We start from the raw sequence: 18,695 nt of genomic DNA on the forward strand, positions 1-18,695 counted from the left end.
AGCCTACATTAGTCACTGAGGGGGGCACCAGGAGTGTTACAGTAATGAGAGCGGTAGTTGGTCTTGTGCTAATCAGAGATTCACTTGTGACTTTGATCTTCTCAGTGCACATTTCCAGGGTGGGGAAGCTGGCAGGCAGATTTTCACAGCAGACATCTGGACCTAGCAGAATTGTCCCATTATCAGGAGGTGTTCAGGACATATGTCAGCACCAGGGAATGTCAGATGTGGACTCTAGCATCTTTTATCAACAAGACCTGCATTGGTCTACAGAATACAGGACCTGAAGGTGGATGCTACAGATGCACCTGGTGACACTGTAAGATTGGTACACTCTGAGCTATGCCTTTCCTCTACGCTATTACCTCACCTGCTTTAAAGCATCAAAACCGAGGGCAAACCAGTTATTCTCAGCGCTCTGGAGTGTGGAATTCTGATCTTGTCTGTCTGTTGGCCAGTACTCCATGACCTCTACCAGCCAGATCTCAAGGACAGATCTTCCAACCTTCTTCTTATTCCATAGCTTTGATGGCTTAGCTGTTAAACCCAAGTTTATCATTTTCCTGCAGGGAATTCCATTTGCATTTTTTTTACATAAAGACATAGTTGTTTTAAGACCAGGTCTCTGCCTTTCACCTAAATAGGATATTTTGTTGCCTTCCCTGTGTCCACAACAGATGCATCCCAACTGATGCTGGACTGGTTAACCGAAAACAGGCAATGCATTTTGGGGGGTCAGAAAAACTTCCCCCTCATCAAGACCATGATCTTGATTTCTAACTTTGATACTATTCCTGACCCAGAATATTCCTGATCTGGCTATTAGATTCCATACAATGATTCACACAGGAAAACCCAATTTTGAGTCCATTCAAGGCTGTTATTTTAGCTAAAGTCCCGATGAATGTGGAATCTTTTCTGACCCTTAAAACGCATTGGTTGTTGTTTTTAGTTTAAACCAATAAATTGGATCTGGCACCCCTTCCATTGGTGCATTTTTTTCCCTAAAGAACTGAAGACTGCTTAATAAACCAAAGAAATTGAAGATGCCTGCATGCTCCTGGCTGTGAAAAGCACTGGGATCCTGTAGTTTTTTTTTTTCTTTCGAGCAGGGTTTTTCAACCGGGGTGCTGCAATGAGGCCTGAGGGGCGTTGCAGCAAAAGCACAAAAAAAGCCCCAACTAAGGTTGGAAGTTCAATTAAATTTTCAAACTCACAAGTTTTTTTTTCAATAGCCGTGCCGGTCTTTTTTTAACTCATATGCAACCTCCTGTAGTTGGTTTTCCCTCACTTGCCTCCACAGATGATATTGAGAACAGGTCAGCGGGGCGAGGACTGCCTGTGGTGCTCTCCTCTCCTGTGACTTCATATGCAGCTCTCCTCCTCCAGCTTCACCCTATGCAGCCAGAGGTGGTGGCTGGGAGTGGGGGTGTGGCCACCTCCATCCAGGGACTGCCTGTGGTGCTTTCCTTCACTGTGACTTCATATGCAGTTCTCCTCCCCCAGCTTCTCCCCGCGCAGCCGGAGTTGGTGAGTTGAACCGGCGGTGTTGCTATGGCTGATCCAACAGCTGAAGATGAAGGAGCAGAGAAAACAGCCCTTGAAGTCTCTATCTTCAGAGGTGTTGTAAATGGTAGATGGAAAGAGGGTTCTCCAGCAGGAATTCCATGCTTCTGTACACTCACTGACAGCACTACATACGGCTCACTGACTGACACTACACAATGTTCCCTAACTGCCACTACATACCACTCACTGACACACTACTGTATTGCTCACTGAGTGACATTGCCGTACCGCTCACTGACTGACCCTACATACTGCTCACTGACTGCCACTATACAATGTTCACTGACTACCACTACATACCGCTCACTGACTGAAACTACCTTACTGCTCACTGACTGACACTACCGTACCGCTCACTGACTGACACTACAGAATGTTCACTGACTGACACTATATACCACTCACTGACTGACACGACCGTACCGCTCACTTACTGGCACTACATACCGTTCACTGACCACCTATACCAATGCATATTGCCCTGTCCTGCCAGTACATACTGCTCACACATTTCTACAGGTACAAGGCAACTCTGCGTCACAACCTACTGACCACAGAGCTCTACCTTACATACTACATTTTAGGACTTGTTCACACCAGGATTGGTGTGAGAAATTGTGTGTTTTCCCACACTGTATAAAAATGCGCTGCCTTAATGGCACCTCCATGCATCTAGCAAATGCATGTGCATTCGCATTCACTAAAATGCATGGCACCTTAGTACCATGTGTCTTGCTGAGGATTGATTTTACGAATTGTGCCTTTTTTGCTTGCTTTGCGTGCATAGGGCAACTGACTTCCTGGTGTGCCCCCCTGAGATTGTGCAGAATTCTAAGGGGTACCGTGACCGAAAAAAAAGGTTGGCAAACCCTGCTCTAGAGACTACAGGATTATATTGCCAATTTTTATAAATAATGTAGTTTTGTCTTATGCACTGCAGAAATCCAATATTCTGTATGGCTGTGTTAGCACATGTGCAGATAATCATAGTATAAATCCAATATTCTGTATGGCTGTGTTAGCACGTGCAAATAATCATAGCATAAATCCAATATTCTGTATAGCTGTGTTAGCACACGTGCAAATAATCATAGCTGCTTGAACACTGTTGTATGTGAGTACTGGCTGACACAGTGGTGAGGTATAGGTGCATAGGTGTGAAAAGGCTAAAATTGTAACTTTAATCTTGTACTAATATTACATGATTTTAAGAACCAGGAGGAGCCTGTTTTGAAGCGATATAAATATTTTTAAAGCAGTTTACAAACTTTATTCTAATCCCATTTTATATGTGATTTCTCATTTTTTTAATTTGATTGTAGTGGTTTTGCAGTGTGAAATATTTGCTGAAAAATATTTGTAAAGAGAATGTATGTTTTTTTTTCTGTAGAACTGACATCAGCCTCTTTGTGGTATCTGTTAGGAAACAGAACTATAAGCTGCAGAATATTGACATTTTTGATTGTTAGTAAAAGGTGTATTGTTTGTTATGTCTTTATAGCTACTTATTATGGAACAATATGTAATAATTGTTTGTATTTGACACAGTTTATACTCTCAAACACGCTTGCAACTGCAGTTCTACAAAAACTAGAACATTAGCCTTTCTCCCTACTCTCCAATCCCCCATTTTTTTTGGGCTGGCTTTTTTTCCCTCAGCTTTATAAATATTTAACTCAATTGATCTGCCTGAAATTGCATCTCCATGTTCATCATGAACTGACATAAGGTTGGCAGTCTTTGTTCTTAAGCTGTAATTTATGATTGCTAACTTGTTGATACAATACCGCAGATCAGGGAGAATAAATCTGTGTGTAAAAAGCTATTTTATTTTGGTAAGAAAATGATCATTTGACATTGTTATATATATATTTTTTCAGAGCAGTCTGCTGCAATTTCAGCAAATGTGTTGAATATAGTGACAAATGATCGTGTGGAATGATGTGTAGAAGACACTTTGTGCTGTGCGATACTTGTAGATGTACAGTACAGCGAAGGGAGGGGAGGGAGTTAATAGTAGGGGAAAGCCTCATTTATTATGTGTACAGCAGTCGGCTGATTGGTTGGGCAGTGTGGGTGGGTGTGATCAGGGAGCTGTATAGAAGGCTTGCCTGAGCTAGTGCTGGGAATACCACACGGTATTTAGTACGAGGGGAATCCGAAAGAGAATCTCTCTGGTCTGATCCACTCGCTACACCTTGCACGCCACCAACACTGCCCGCTCTCGGCTCGTGCCCAAGGCAGCAAGGGACCTAACTGAACTACACCTTCTTGACTATAAAAGACCTGCACCCTTCTCCCATCTGAAAGCATGGTTCAGAACGTGATTCTGGTCTTTTTCCGCAGACGCCTGAGCCAAAGACCAGCTGTGGAGGAACTGGAAAGAAGGAATATCCTAAAACGTGAGTATGATGTTACCTTCTCTCTGCTTTGTGAATGCTGGGATCCGAGGCTGTAGAGTGTTATGTACTTAATTTATAGTAAATGGTTAAGATCCAGGGATGGAGAATGGGATGCTTAGCATATCGGAGATAAAAGGAATTGGTCAGATGGTTGTAGGCATGTTTTACAGCACCTGCCTCTGGCTCCAGGCCTGGGAAAATCTAGTTATGCATGCTGCATACATAACAGTTTGGATATAGAAGCAGAGTCATGGATGGGTTTGCTAACTGGCATTCAGAAGCCTATGGGATGGGCAGCCTATGGGATGGACATAGAGGCAGGTGCCGTGCAACATACCAACACCCACCTGACCAATCCCATCTATCTCAGATATGCTAAGCATCCCATTTAGTGTCTATACCAATAGTTCAGGACTAGTTTCGTATTAATCTAGGGTAGCTGCAGCATGGGATTTACCATGACCGATATACCCAATACCTGAAGCGTTGTTATTTTGGTTCCACATTTTATACACAGAACAAGTTCCACAAGGTGAGGGGAAAAAAAATAAAAAAAAATCACACAGGTTGCCACTGGCAACAATAACAGTTTTGCAGTTCTCTTTTGTAACAAGGTCCAGTGTCAGGTTTTACCTATGCTAAACTAATGTAAGTGACAAGTCATACCTTCAACCTAATCTTTAATTGAAAATTTGTATTAACGATTAAACACAATAAAACACATAACAAATATTTAAGGAAATTACCTGAATGGCTGTTACAAGCATTGTCGCTTCTTCTTTAAATGAATAAACAACTAGAACTAATTTACTGAAGAATCCGGTTCTACATGAGCTTGTAGTTTCTTTTTTATACTCCCATAAAGGTTGGGTGCTTGAAGTAAACACAGGCCAGTGTAAAAAAAAATGGCTGCCTCCTTTGTATGAATTAGCCTCAAGATTGTACTAAAATACAGAGGGGCTCATTAACTAAGCGAGCATGTGTATATCATTGATAGCCTAAACAGCTATTATGTGCTGTAACACTTAGCAACCTGATTTTTTTTTCCAATCAGCTGACAGCAGTCACAATACAACTTGCTGGTTGCTATAGGTTGTTGCATATTGTGCTGAGTTTAGAGATTTTCAGTATTAAAGACCTTTATGGCAGTTTATACTGTAGCCATTTTTTCTGATCTAAAGTCAGGAGGATCAGGCATCATAAGAGGAATCCGATCCTTGGAATTTTTCCTTCCTGGCCTTAGAGCATTCCTCCTTTTCTGCACCTGTTGGAAGAAGGCCATGTTTTGAGAGTTCTTCTCAGGCATATGCCCCATGACCTCTGCTTTAAGGCTGAAGCCTGTATTAATGCACAAAGCCCTAGCTATATAGCTGTCTGCGGACTGGCCCTGCCCCAGGCTAATCCTGGTGTTTCCTGAAAGTAGGCTTCCCTGGATAACATACACTAGTGACCTGTTGTGTAGTCAAGAATCTGGCCTTTGCAGTCTGAAATTTCACACCATACCAAATGATGCATCAGTGCTATAAAAATAGTGTATGCTAAATCTCAATAATAAGGGAGTTGTGACATAATTCATGATGCAGACCATGTATCGAGACTTGTAAGGAGCTGTTTTTTGTAAGAACCTAAATGCAGAGTGCTACCATGTGCAACTATCCAGTACATTTGAACAAAAGTCAGGAAAAGCGGTTTTTAGATTGATTACAGTGGTTCACTGCACATCACTACTATCCTGTAAAAATGTATACTTCTAAAGCTGGACACACACATAGGTTACAATCCAACTGTATAGTCTTCTATAGATTTACAAAACTACATAGAGAGAGGGTGTGCCTGTCTGGATATACCGTACATTCAATATATTGTTTAAGTAAGATCATGCACTGTATAATGAATATAAGAAAAAAAAAAATCCTAATCCTAAGGCCCGCCAGCCACCTAAGTATACATGTAATAATAATACGCTATATTACCTAACCGCTATGTTTATAGTAAGCCCAACTGCAGGAAATAGCTTCTGAAATGTGGGCAAGGTGTAGATAAACAAAATAACGCTCAATGTGAGCTTCCTGCTTTAAAAACGCAACATACTTTAAAAAAAAAAAAATAATTAGTTTGTAGATTACAAAAAGTGTTGTTTTTTAAATGCAGGATCTAAAATAGATATTTTTGTTTTTCGTGCAAGAAAAACATTTACCAAAGCCCTAGCAACCTAGGTTTACATCTAAACTAGTAAATCGTGATGCGTGTTGTTGTGCGCTGCGTTTTGATACGGCACTAAATTCCTACAAAAATGGCAGATGTACTTCTTTTTTTTTGTCTAACAGTTCACCACAACACACTGTAGTGCATTACCATAGAATGTGGAGAGTAACAATGGGCACAGGCATGTTCAGATCATACAGGAAGCAGTCACTGCACACTGCCAATCATAGGCAGCGTGTGTATGTGCAGCTGCGGGCTGGGAAATACCTCACTGCCTATGATTGGCGGTGTGCAGTGACAGCTTCCTGGTGGGTATGATCTGAGCACACCTGAGTCCATCCCTAGTGGCGAGCTGTAATGCATGTGGGGTTGGCAAAGTGCGTTGGGATGCCATTAGGAATGCATGGCACTGCAGTGCACCAACTGCAACAGGCGTATTCATTGGAAAAATCATCTTACACAGTGTATGCAGTATTCACTAAGCAGTTGCCTTAGTGCTCTTTCACACTGATGGTCGGGGGGTGGTAAAAACAGGTGATTAAGTCGCAGTTTTGCTGCCCACCGAAATTCTAACATTTCAGCCTGACACTTTACATTTGCTGCAGCTGCAGCAAACCTGCTCATTGGGATCAGCGGGGCTGCATCACAACAGCAAGCCAAGTGCCTAGTTCGCAGCTGCGGCGCAGTCCCACAATGTAAAATTGGCAATCGGAAATAACTAAAAAAAAATAATTAAAATTCAGGAAAAAAAAAACAGGAAAAAAAAATCAGGAAAAAACAGAGTAGGAGGGCGTCAGTTGCACTTCCTGAAAGACTGCGATACCTCCTCCTGAAAGAGCCCCTAGGCGACATTTAAATAACCCTTTTTATTGAATACCTTACATATTGCCTGAACTATAGAATTTAAATTGTCTTAATTGGGATTGTTGTATTATAAATAGAGCAAAAAAAAAAAAAAAAATAATCACTACCAATAACAAAATGACACTGTTTAATTTTCCCAGAGCAAGTTAAAAATAAAATCTGATTGGTTGTAATGGGCAATCAGACCAGTTATAAAGGATAGTTAGCAACAATGCCAAATAAAACAGGGGTCTGTCTAATGAAAGAGGTCACTGTAGAAATCCAAACATTGGGGTACATTTATCTGCACTAACTGCTGTAAATGATCACATCTCTCTGCAATACAATGAACATGGTATTCCTAGAAGAGATTCTAGTACATAATATGTTTCTGTATCTGAGTCAAGGACTTCTCCAATAAAGGATTCGTGATGTGTGCCTTGCACAAAGCACTGATTGCTTGGCATCTATATTCTATTGAATAGATGCTGCATTCAACACAGGTGTACTCTGTGCACAATAAAGATCAGCAAACCCGTTCTCGGCATAATAAAGAGGAATTAGCTAGGTATTCCCAAGATGTGTTACTTGTCCTCCTATCTCCATAGTAACTCAAAATCCACAGGCATTTTCTAAAATGATCCACCAGAGACATTTAAAAAGCTAATAACTTGATAGGTATAGAATAATGCAATAGTGTGGGCTACATTCTTGTCTCCAATATACATTTTTTGTATACAATTTTTCAAAAATATATACTGTTTTAATAACAGTGGATTTTGATTACACTGGGTTAGTACTCTGACCATTAGCGGTCCAACTTTGCTATAGATGGGACCATTTCTGACATCAGTGCTAATTATCAGTTCAAGAGACATTGGCATAAATGACTGAGAGAGGTTGGTCACAGAGATTGTATCTAATGCAGAAAATATCTAAAACTGATCTTGTGACCATGTTGTGGTTTAACAAACATCCATGCCAGTGAATACTACGTGCTGAATTTGGAGGAAATAGTTTTGTGATATGATGTAATTGTTGAGGTTAAAGCTAGGTAGCACCCGTAGATAACTATTACCCAATTTAGCGGATACTCAGAATCTGAAAACGATGGAATGTCTGGGGCTGCCTTAAACCTATGATAAGACCTCTGGGCCCATCCAGTCTCTAAGAACCAGTCGTCCAGAATGGATCTTTCCTGACAACTGCAATTGTTTCCCAGTAAAATTCACTGCAATGTCTGCACAGGGTATAAGCATTTATGCTTGACTGACACAAGAATGCATGTTTATACCACAATCCTTCTACAGAATTAGCATGCTGGGCATATCTTCACACTGCCAGCTTATGTCTGTGCACACCTTTAGGGCTCATTAACACTTGCTTCGACTTCACACATTAAAGTGCCTACCTCTTCAACATGCTTTTTTTATGTTGTGTTTTTGATGCTTCTTTACAGCTTCGGTGGTGCTTTTTTGGAGGTTTGATGAAGCTTGGTAGATGGTCTATGTGTGTGTGGATATCTCATACAGTAAAAGCTTGGATTGCGAGTAACGTGGTTTATGAGCGTTTCGCAATATAAGCTTTTTTTTTTTTTTAAATCCTGGCTCGGTTTGCGAGCATTGTCTCACAAGACGAGCAGGATTCAAGCCTCTGGGATGAGCAGTACTGCATTTGGCCAGAGTGCGGTTCCCAAGTGTCTCTGGCGCCCCCCACCACTTCTGGCTGCATTTGGTACTGCACAGACAAGCAATGGCTGTGGAACGAATTATCTGCTTTTCCATTGATTCCTATGGGGAAACTCATTTTCATATAAGAGTGATTTGGATTACAAGCATTCTTCTGGAACAGATTATGCTCGTAATCCAAGGTACTACTGTACCTGCAATTTTTTTCAAAGCGAAGCTAAAACTGAATTAAAGCCTCTCTTCAGGTGCTTCAAGGGAGCTTTGTCATAGACTTCTATGGAGGTTTTGAAGACGCTTTGAAGCACCACTAAAGTGACATGGGGTATAATTTTTGAAGCAAAGCAAACGTAAGGTGTAAACAGGAATTGTAAAGCTAACCATTTTATTTAATGAAAGGAGCTTTGACGGATGTTCAGAGAGCTTTAAAAAAGCGTGTCTGAAGCCATGTTTTGAATCAAGTGTAAACAAGCCCTTACAGAACCATAGGCTGATCTATGGAGGTCGGTTTTTACATCGCTATTTTTTAATTACCTGATTTGTCTGAATCTAGACAGCATGTAATGTAATCGGTTCAATATGTGCAGCAATTTGCGCCAGAAACCAAAATTATCGAAGGGCTCATTTACACGTGTGTTGTATATTATATGTGTTGCGGTGCCATTCACTGCATTACAGAAAAGGGTCACGTTTGATCTTTGGCATATCAGTGTGCCATGGAAACCCATTCATTGCAATAAGCTACCTTATCGCAAAGTGCATTAATGCATAACATAATGCACTGAAAAAAAATATATAGGCCCTAAAAAAGGAGAACTGCAAACTAGGTTTATGTATTACTAACGCATATACTGAATTGGCATTGTTAAGTAGCGTAATAAAGAGAGTCAGGGGTTTTACCAGTAACAAGCCTGGAATAAGGGAAACACTGGATGACAATGGTCACCTGGCGGATTTCATACTGTCTGGATGTGTGTAGGATTTGAGGGAATTCCCAAAACGCAAATCCGAAACCAGGCTTCCCTCCACAGTTTTGATACAGACTTTGTAACCGTGACCTGCATCTTTTTTTAGCTGACAGAGCCAAAAATAGCAATCTCGTTTACTACAATCCTACGGCAGATAATGAATTCCACCCACCAGCACTGCAGCAGGAGCTATATTTAGTCTCCGTGCAGAGGCGTTCTGAGAAATTGTAAAGCCGCTACAAGAATGCAAAGAGTCTCCCAGGGAAAGACCTTGCCACAAAAGACACCTCTCAGTTCTGAAAGAGGACGACCATTACCTAATAATCAATAGTACTAGTCATTTGCTTCAGCGGCCTGATGACTAATTTCTTTAGCTGCTGATGTGAGCATTAAAGTAATGTTGCAGAGCGTCTGAAAAAAATATTAAAATACACTCCAGGTTACAGTCCATACAGCAATTACTAAAATGGCCCATATATAAAAAGATAAGAGTTTACATTAAAGAAGCACTGAGCATAAGATATTCAAGCTACTATGTATCAGTTTGTAAATAATGCATATATAATTACAAAATATTCACGTTGTTGGATAAAGCAAAAAAACAAAACAAAAAAAAACGTGTATGTACAATTAATGGTACAAGACCAAGCATGTGATTGACCACAAATGATATTAAATTTCATTTTTAAAAAGAATACAATGAATTTCAGTCCTATAGATATGTAGCTTGCCATATCCACTGAGGTTTAGTTATCTGATATCTAAGCCCTTGTACACACGGTCGGACATTCTGACGACCAAATCCGTCGGATTTTGTCCAAAACTGTTGCATACACACGGTCGGACAAAGTTGTCAGAAAATCCAATCGTACTTAACGTGATGACGTTATTTTGTTAGGACGGGACTACGTTCAGGCTAGTAGCCAATAGCTTTGGTTTAGGAATTTGATCTGAGCATGCGTGGCACTTCTCTACACATGATCGGACAAAGTCCGATCGGATCATGTTGTCGGAAAATTTTATAGACAAGTTGGAAAACTTGGTCCGTCGGATACTCCGACGAAAACAGTCCGATGGAGCCCACACACTGTTGGATTATCCGACAACGCGGTCCGATCGGACACCTTCCGTCGGAATGTCCCAACCGTGTGTACAAGAGCTAACGGTTTCAAGATTTTATAAGTAACCTTTTTGGCAATTACAAAATTGGTCACCATTCTGCCAATTGCACTTTTCAGTTATAAAGACCAGGTGGACCTCTCGAACGGTACACTCCTATTACTTCATATAACACAACAATCCAAACTCTTTAATATGGCTTATTCAAGATAGTGAAAAATGAACACTCATTTCACAGACTATAGACAGTGCTCGCTGGGTTTGCTCATTACATGGCTACATTGAATATAGTGACCTTTTATTATAAAAGTGCTGCAGATCATCTGTTGTCAGTGGGATGAAAATAACGTGATTTAATTTGACTTGTTCACAAGATGAAAAAAATTTATTAAGCTTAGAAGCACAGTTATAAGTCTGAAAGTATCTCTGTCAAGATAGTAAGCAGGCAACAGGGCCCGGAATCTACTGTATAAAAAAAAATCTGTTGACAGTCCTAAGGTGTCAATGAATGTGCCCTGTTTTAGACACCCGTTCTAAAGGCTTGACAACTTACACTGTGTTCTCTTCTTTCACAGAGAGGAATGACCAGACAGAACAAGAAGAACGAAGGGAAATCAAGCAGAGGCTGACAAGAAAGGTGAATAACCTTGTCTTCAAACTATAATCACATTGGGGGAATGAAGAAAAAAATCACATTTTGTTTAGAGACACAATAAATATATACCAAGTACTGTAGATAAGGGCTTGCAAGCACAGTAAGCATAGCAGCTTATCAGGATCCACCTGTCACTGATCCGTGGCTCTTGACTAATTAAACCTCATTACTGAACTTTACACATCATGGGTATTGTGCATTACTTTATTATATAAGCCTGCTGGTTTAGGAATGTTCCTGGCAGAAATGTAACAGGCCAAGATGAACATTCCCTGCAACCTGATTCAAAGTGAAGAAGACTCATTGCTAAGCACTATATTTCTGGCCCAGTCTTTACCTTTCCATCTCCATTGCCACTATCATCATGGTACCTGCTAACATCACAGGCATCCAAGGCAGAAATCTAGGGAGAGGATCCCTATAAGATTTTATTCCATGACTGTTCAATTGTAGGCAAAAATGCTGAAATACTTTATTGCAATGAGGGAGGAAAACCCACAGTGCTGTAATCTCTGCCATTAGGTGCTCTGGTTATCTTAGCCCTGGCACACCTGTATTCAGCACTGTGTGCCATGGCACCCTCCCCCCCCCCCTGCGTGTTTACTGTGAAGCACCGCGTTTTGTATGCTGCTGCAGGAATGTGAACGTAGCTTTAGGTGATGTTTGGGTGGTCAAATGCAAGGGACAGGGCTGTGACCACTGTCTTTGCAGCTTGATTTGAAAGCTAGACTGAATGTCTGCATAATAGGGTATCACCTTTTAGAGCCTTACACCTTCTGATTCATCTAGCGCAGGTTAAGCAACCATTTTTTTTTAACCAGTCTCAGTAACCCCAAAATACTGCGATTTATTGGCGATTTTATTATTGTAGTCTCACCGAACAAAAGCCAGAAAATGTGACCTGTTGAAGATTTTTGAAGACTAGAGCTAGGAAATACTGAGTTAAACTATAGGGGGGAGGATAAGTTGCTATGGTCAGAACAGGCTTGCTTTTTCAGACACTATTCTCCTACATATGCTTTTGTCTATAAATGATTACGTAGGAGATACAAGAAAGTTTCCACTTTCACCAAATGGAAATTTCCCAGAATGGCAGTCAGTAAATTACCCATATCAGAGTCGTCTTGTACCATGACACACTGATATCCTGCAGCTCACAGGTGTTTCATGCATAGTCATTTACTGCTATTAAGCTGCATAAATATCACATGCTCAGTGGGATTTAAGCTAAAATGGAAACACTTTGGGCAAGGAAGCACCACTAATTTTTAGAACACACTTTCACGTTTGCTTGTCGAAGTAACAGCATCTGACTGTAACTCTGGAATAGAACAATTAACCTATATAACCGATATTTTATTTCTTTTATGTAGCTCAATCAAAGGCCAACAGTAGACGAACTGCGAGAGAGAAAAATCCTAATACGATTTAGTGATTATGTGGAGGTGGCAAAAGCCCAGGATTACGACAGAAGAGCAGACAAGCCATGGACCAGATTATCTGCAGCAGACAAGGTACCGTCTATGATGCAATATGAATTATACAATGAGATAAATTTATTATGATTGGTACAAAGAAAACTAGAGCACAAATGGAGCAGTTGTCAAAGTCAACTAATCAAATTGTATGTTAAATGAACACAAGGAATTTGGTTTCTCTGGCTAACTGCCTCACTTTTGCTCCAGCGAGCCATCTTGTTGTTTAAGGAGTTGGCCCAATGTATGAACAACCTTGGTATGATGCAGAATAATTATGATCTAGTTAGGCTCAATTCACATCTATGCATGTTGCTTTTTGCGGTGCTTGCCACGGTTTTGGACACGCGTTTTTGCCACGTTTTGCGTTTTTTATTTTTTACAGTGTGGTTGTTTAGCAACCAGCTATATACAGTGTAAAAAAATGAAAAAAACAAAACAAAAAACGCGGTACTTGCATTTTGGATGCGGATCCATTGACTTCTATTACATGCAAAATGTTGCTTTTTGCATGAAAGAAAGTCCCTGACCCTTTCGAAAAACGCAGGGGCACAAAAAAATGCATTGATGTGAACATTTTCCATAGGAACCCATGTTAAAAAATTTCCCTGCATTTCTGCAAACTGCAAAATGCATCAAAACACGCATTAGTGTGAATCAAGCCTAACTAAGGCCGCGTACACACGGGCGGACTGTTCGCCCAACCTTGTCCGCTGAACAGTGTTTGGGCGGACAGTCCGCCCGTGTGTGGGCTTTCAGCGGACAGTTTCAGCGGACAGTTGGACGGACAAAGTCTTTCGGAAATTCCGAAAAACTGTCCGCTGAAACTGTGTTTGAGCGAACAGTCCGCCCGTGTGTAGGCTACTTTCGAAATGAGCAAACTGTTCCCGCTCGGAAAGTCCGCCCATTTCGAGCGCGTGTACAGGTAGGCGGGGCCCGCGAAGGAGACGTCGAGGGCTCCGCCGCCTGGAATGGGCTTAAAGGAGAACCCCCAACGCCGAAAAAAATCGGCGTGGGGGTTCCCCCAAAGTCCACACCAGACCCTTGTCCGAGCACGCTACCCGGCCGGCCAGGAAAGGGGGGCGAGCGAGCGCGCCCCCCCCTCCTGAGCCGTACCAGGCCGCGTGCCCTCAACATGGGGGGTGCCTTGGGGAAGGGGGGGCCGCGCGGCCCCCCCACCCCAAAGCACCTTGTCCCCATGTTGATGAGGACAAGGGCCTCTTCCCGACAACCCTGGCCGTTGGTTGTCGGGGTCTGCGGGCGGGGGGCTTATCGGAATCCGGGAGCCCCCTTTAAGAAGGGGGCCCCCGGATACCGGCCCCCCACCCTATGTGAATGAGTATGGGGTACAATGTACCCCTACCCATTCACCTGTGAAATAAAGTACAAAAAAAAACACAACACAGGGAAAAAATATTTTATTGCACAGCTCCGGGGGTCTTCCGTCTTCGGGGGTCTTCTCGCCGGACTCCTCCGCTATCTGTGTGTAGCTCTTTTACTAGCGGAGGAGTCCGGCTTTCTTCCTCCCCGCCGCCGGCCTCTTCTCCCGACTTCGGGGGTCTTGTCCCCCTCTTCGGTTCTTCTGCCGGGCCACCGCGCCTTCTTGTAGCTCTTTTGCAGGCGGTGGCCCGGTCTTCTGTCGCCGCTGCCTTCCGTTCTTCTGTCGCCGCCTTCGGTTCTTCTGCCGGGCCACCGCGCCTTCTTGTAGCTCTTTTACAGGTGGTGGCCCGGTCTTCTGTCGCCGCTGTCGTCGCCGCCGCCTTCCGTTCTTGTTCTTCTTCTTGTTCTTCTTCTTCTTCTCCTGGAGATGTTGACTCGACGAGCTCTCCGGCCGGAATGCCAGAGCCGCGCTGTGCGGTCACTTATATAGTGACAATGGGGCGGTGTCACATGGTATATGTCACATGGGTTGGTCACATGGGTTGATGTCACATGGGGACTATGACATCGTAAGGGGGCGGGGTCACCATGTGACCAACCCATGTGACATATACCATGTGACACCGCCCCATTGTCACTATATAAGTGACCGCACAGCGCGGCTCTGGCATTCCGGCCGGAGAGCTCGTCGAGTCAACATCTCCAGGAGAAGAAGAAGAAGAACAAGAACGGAAGGCGGCGGCGACGACAGCGGCGACGACAGCGGCGACAGAAGACCGGGCCACCGCCTGTAAAAGAGCTACAAGAAGGCGCGGTGGCCCGGCAGAAGAACGGAAGGCGGCGACAGAAGAACGGAAGGCAGCGGCGACAGAAGACCGGGCCACCGCCTGCAAAAGAGCTACAAGAAGGCGCGGTGGCCCGGCAGAAGAACCGAAGAGGGGGACAAGACCCCCGAAATCGGGAGAAGAGGCCGGCGGCGGGGAGGAAGAAAGCCGGACTCCTCCCCTAGTAAAAGAGCTACACACAGATAGCGGAGGAGTCCGGCGAGAAGACCCCCGAAGACGGAAGACCCCCGGAGCTGTGCAATAAAATATTTTTTCCCTGTGTTGTGTTTTTTTTTGTACTTTATTTCACAGGTGAATGGGTAGGGGTACATTGTACCCCATACTCATTCACATAGGGTGGGGGGCCGGTATCCGGGGGCCCCCTTATTAAAGGGGGCTCCCGGATTCCGATAAGCCCCCCGCCCGCAGACCCCGACAACCAACGGCCAGGGTTGTCGGGAAGAGGCCCTTGTCCTCATCAACATGGGGACAAGGTGCTTTGGGGTGGGGGGGCCGCGCGGCCCCCCCCTTCCCCAAGGCACCCCCCATGTTGAGGGCACGCGGCCTGGTACGGCTCAGGAGGGGGGGCGCGCTCGCTCGCCCCCCTTTCCTGGCCGGCCGGGTAGCGTGCTCGGACAAGGGTCTGGTGTGGACTTTGGGGGAACCCCCACGCCGATTTTTTCGGCGTTGGGGTTCCCCTTTAAGCCCATTCCAGGCGGCGGAGCCCGCGACGTCTCCTTCGCGGGCCCCGCCTACCTGTACACGCGCTCGAAATGGGCGGATTTGCCTCCTCCTTACGTGGGCGAGTCCGTTCATTTCAAAAGTTGAGCGAACTGTTTGGCAAACAGTTCGCTGAAACAGTCCGCTCGTGTGTGGGCAAGTCCGCTCATGCAAATTTTGAGCGGACTGTTTGCCGAAACTGTTTGACGAACAAGGTTGGGCAAACAGTCCGCGCGTGTGTACGCGGCCTAAGAATGTTGTGTATTAATGAAGAGGCTATTTTATTACATTGTCTGTACTAAACCAAAATACAGATGTCCCTCGTTTTTGCTGGACAATTTAGCTAACAATGCATTGTATTATTATTTTCAGGCTGCTATACGAAAAGAACTTAATGAATATAAAAGCAATGAAATGGAAGTACATGCTTCAAGCAAACATTTGACCAGGTTGGTGTTTGTAATATAATGTATTCTGGCACTGCTGTTGAAGCTGGTTATAGTTAATGATGAGATTTATTCGGAAGGGCTGTGGATAAGAACTTGTGTAATATATTATGTAACTCTGACTGGAAGATAAAAAAAAAGAACCAGGCTGACCTGAAGTTTCAGTATTACTGTGGGTTTTATATCATCTGCTGTACGGTATATTTACCCTTTCAAATATATTAAAAGGGTAAAAGCCTTGAACACTGTCAGCTAGCACAGCTGACTTTTTAAATATGCCTCTCAATTTCTGGCATCGTATGGATGCCCTTTACATAGGACCAACTATCATACCTAATTTGACAGCCACTGGCATTTATGAAAAGTGGCATGATGGTCCCACCTCATTTATCAGAATGGGAAGTTCAAGCATATTACAAATTTATTGCATTCTTGCACCGTGTGATTAATGTTAGTATTCAACATATGAATGCCATTTTTTTTTCCTTATTTCAAGTGCCTTCTCCACATTTATATACAGGCCAAGCTGTCCAACTAGTGACAGTGACAAAGGTTGGGATAAACTATAACACAGCCAGGAGTGCTGCAGCAGTTGCAGCAACAGTGTTTTGGTTGCAATGGTTTTAAATTAATTTAAACCAGTTTTGTTCCTACCCTTCTAGCTGTGACTTTCTCTGGACGGCTTGGTCTGCATTTTCATAAGCACATGTATTTACACAAATTTGCTATTTTTTTTTTTATATGGTGGTGGCCTTGGGTTAGTGAAGCATGTAAAAAAAAATTGAGGTGGGAAGTGATAAATGGTTTCTGAGTTTTTAAAGGTATTAATTGTGCCCAATAAAAAGTCTTGATTTTGCTGGAACTCAGTATACAATAAAACTCCACTCTACTGCATGCTTTTCTAAATATATCAGATCTTTATTTCATCCATGGCACCATGCAAAGCTGAACTTTATCCCAGAGTAATCCCAGAGTAATGGGATACTTCAAAGTTTCTATAGAGAAATAAAGTTTAAAAAGCTGACCTGGTTACTGCTCCTGTTTACATCTATTCTGCTGCTACTCACTTCTTCAGTAAAGCAACATGTTGCAGCAAGTTATGGCATAGGCAGCCCATTCATTAGGACTGGGTTGTCAACAGACAATGGATAAAAAAATGTACATAACCCTTTTTTTAAAACAAAGCAAACCACGGCTGCATGGTATAAGAGTTCTAGTTTGCTACAGTACAATGTTTTGAGGTGTCATTTACAATGGATGGCACTGCAACATGATAAATATGAAGCAGGTGCATTGCTATGCATTGTAGTAACACGTGCTAACGCATGCAATTTAGTACATATTGCCAACAAAAGTATGAATGGACCCTTCCAGAAATCCCAATCTCTGGAGGGGCAGGGTTGTTGAGTGTATTGATGTTAAAAAGAGACATGCCAAGCTAGCGATCCGGTCACAAGCAGCAACTTGCCAATGACAGGATAACTAAAAAAAGCAAAGGGCATACTCACCTGCTTCCACAGAATCACTTCCTCACAAGATTTTGCAGCAATTTAGCGCAGCTAGCCCACGGTATTCCATACACTTCTATGAAGGCCCGCATTTTTGGTGCAGTTTTAGAAAGCACACCAAAGATGCAGCATTTTGGGAAGTCTATGGGAAAGTGCGGCTAACCTACAATGAAGACTGTGGGTTAGCCGCGCTTTAGGAAAAGTGCAGGGCGGCAGTGTGAAGCCCTTCTTAAATAGGATTCAAAAATAGATTTTTCAATTCAAAGTAGTAACAGATTACTTCAAAGCACTTGATTCAAAACTCTTCCTCTCTTTCCTTTCCAGGTATCACAGACCGTAAAAATCTTTCATGCATAGGAAAAACGGTCCTACTTTGCAAATACAAAAATCGCTGAACATGTTCCACGAGGAGCAATGAGGTTCAGTTGTGAAGTTGAGCGCCTGGCGCTCTGAAATTTTCGCAGAGAGTACATTGTGGGTGAGAAGGAGAAACTGTCTGCTACACTTCCTGATGTGGAGTGGAACGGCGATGAGTTCACCGCGCATGTCTGCGGAATGATCAGCCCCAACAGGGGAGAGAAACTAAGCTCAAGGATACACACGCAAAACAAAAGTGGGTGTCGCTGAGAGACACTGGATGGACACTGGATTGACGCTGTATATTGCAGCAAGACGCTGTGCATGGCGACATCATAATGGACAACCGCAGCCAGCACATCTATCAGTATTACATTGACATGTCCGCCTCGTCACACTTTCTTTGTTAAGGTCATGCCTCGGCAAAGTATTTTCATGTTTTATATTATGTTTCTTTTTTTAAATGTCTTAAAATGTTACATTTTCCTGGTTACGTTATTCTTATTAAAAAAAAAGAAAAATCAAACATTGCTGATAAA

General features: G+C 43.0%; 1 protein-coding gene across 4 annotated transcripts in view; it reads left to right on the top strand.

Annotated features, from left to right (window-relative positions):
* The window catches only part of PHACTR3 (phosphatase and actin regulator 3), a 225,049-nt gene extending 206,354 nt beyond the window's left edge, over window positions 1-18,695 (top strand). For all 4 annotated transcript variants that reach the window (XM_077460255.1, XM_077460257.1, XM_077460256.1 and 1 more), the window contains exons 9-13: window positions 3,916-3,971; window positions 11,367-11,428; window positions 12,820-12,960; window positions 16,218-16,294; window positions 18,124-18,695. In XM_077460255.1, the coding sequence (XP_077316381.1) occupies window positions 3,916-3,971; window positions 11,367-11,428; window positions 12,820-12,960; window positions 16,218-16,294; window positions 18,124-18,139 (352 nt within the window). In that variant the 3' untranslated portion in view covers window positions 18,140-18,695. The remainder of the gene's footprint in view (window positions 1-3,915; window positions 3,972-11,366; window positions 11,429-12,819; window positions 12,961-16,217; window positions 16,295-18,123) is intronic.

Source organism: Lithobates pipiens, unplaced genomic scaffold (assembly GCF_037356315.1).
Source record: "Lithobates pipiens isolate NorthernLeopardFrog02 unplaced genomic scaffold, aLitPip1_a1.2 Scaffold_28, whole genome shotgun sequence".
Lineage (NCBI taxonomy): Eukaryota > Metazoa > Chordata > Amphibia > Anura > Ranidae > Lithobates > Lithobates pipiens.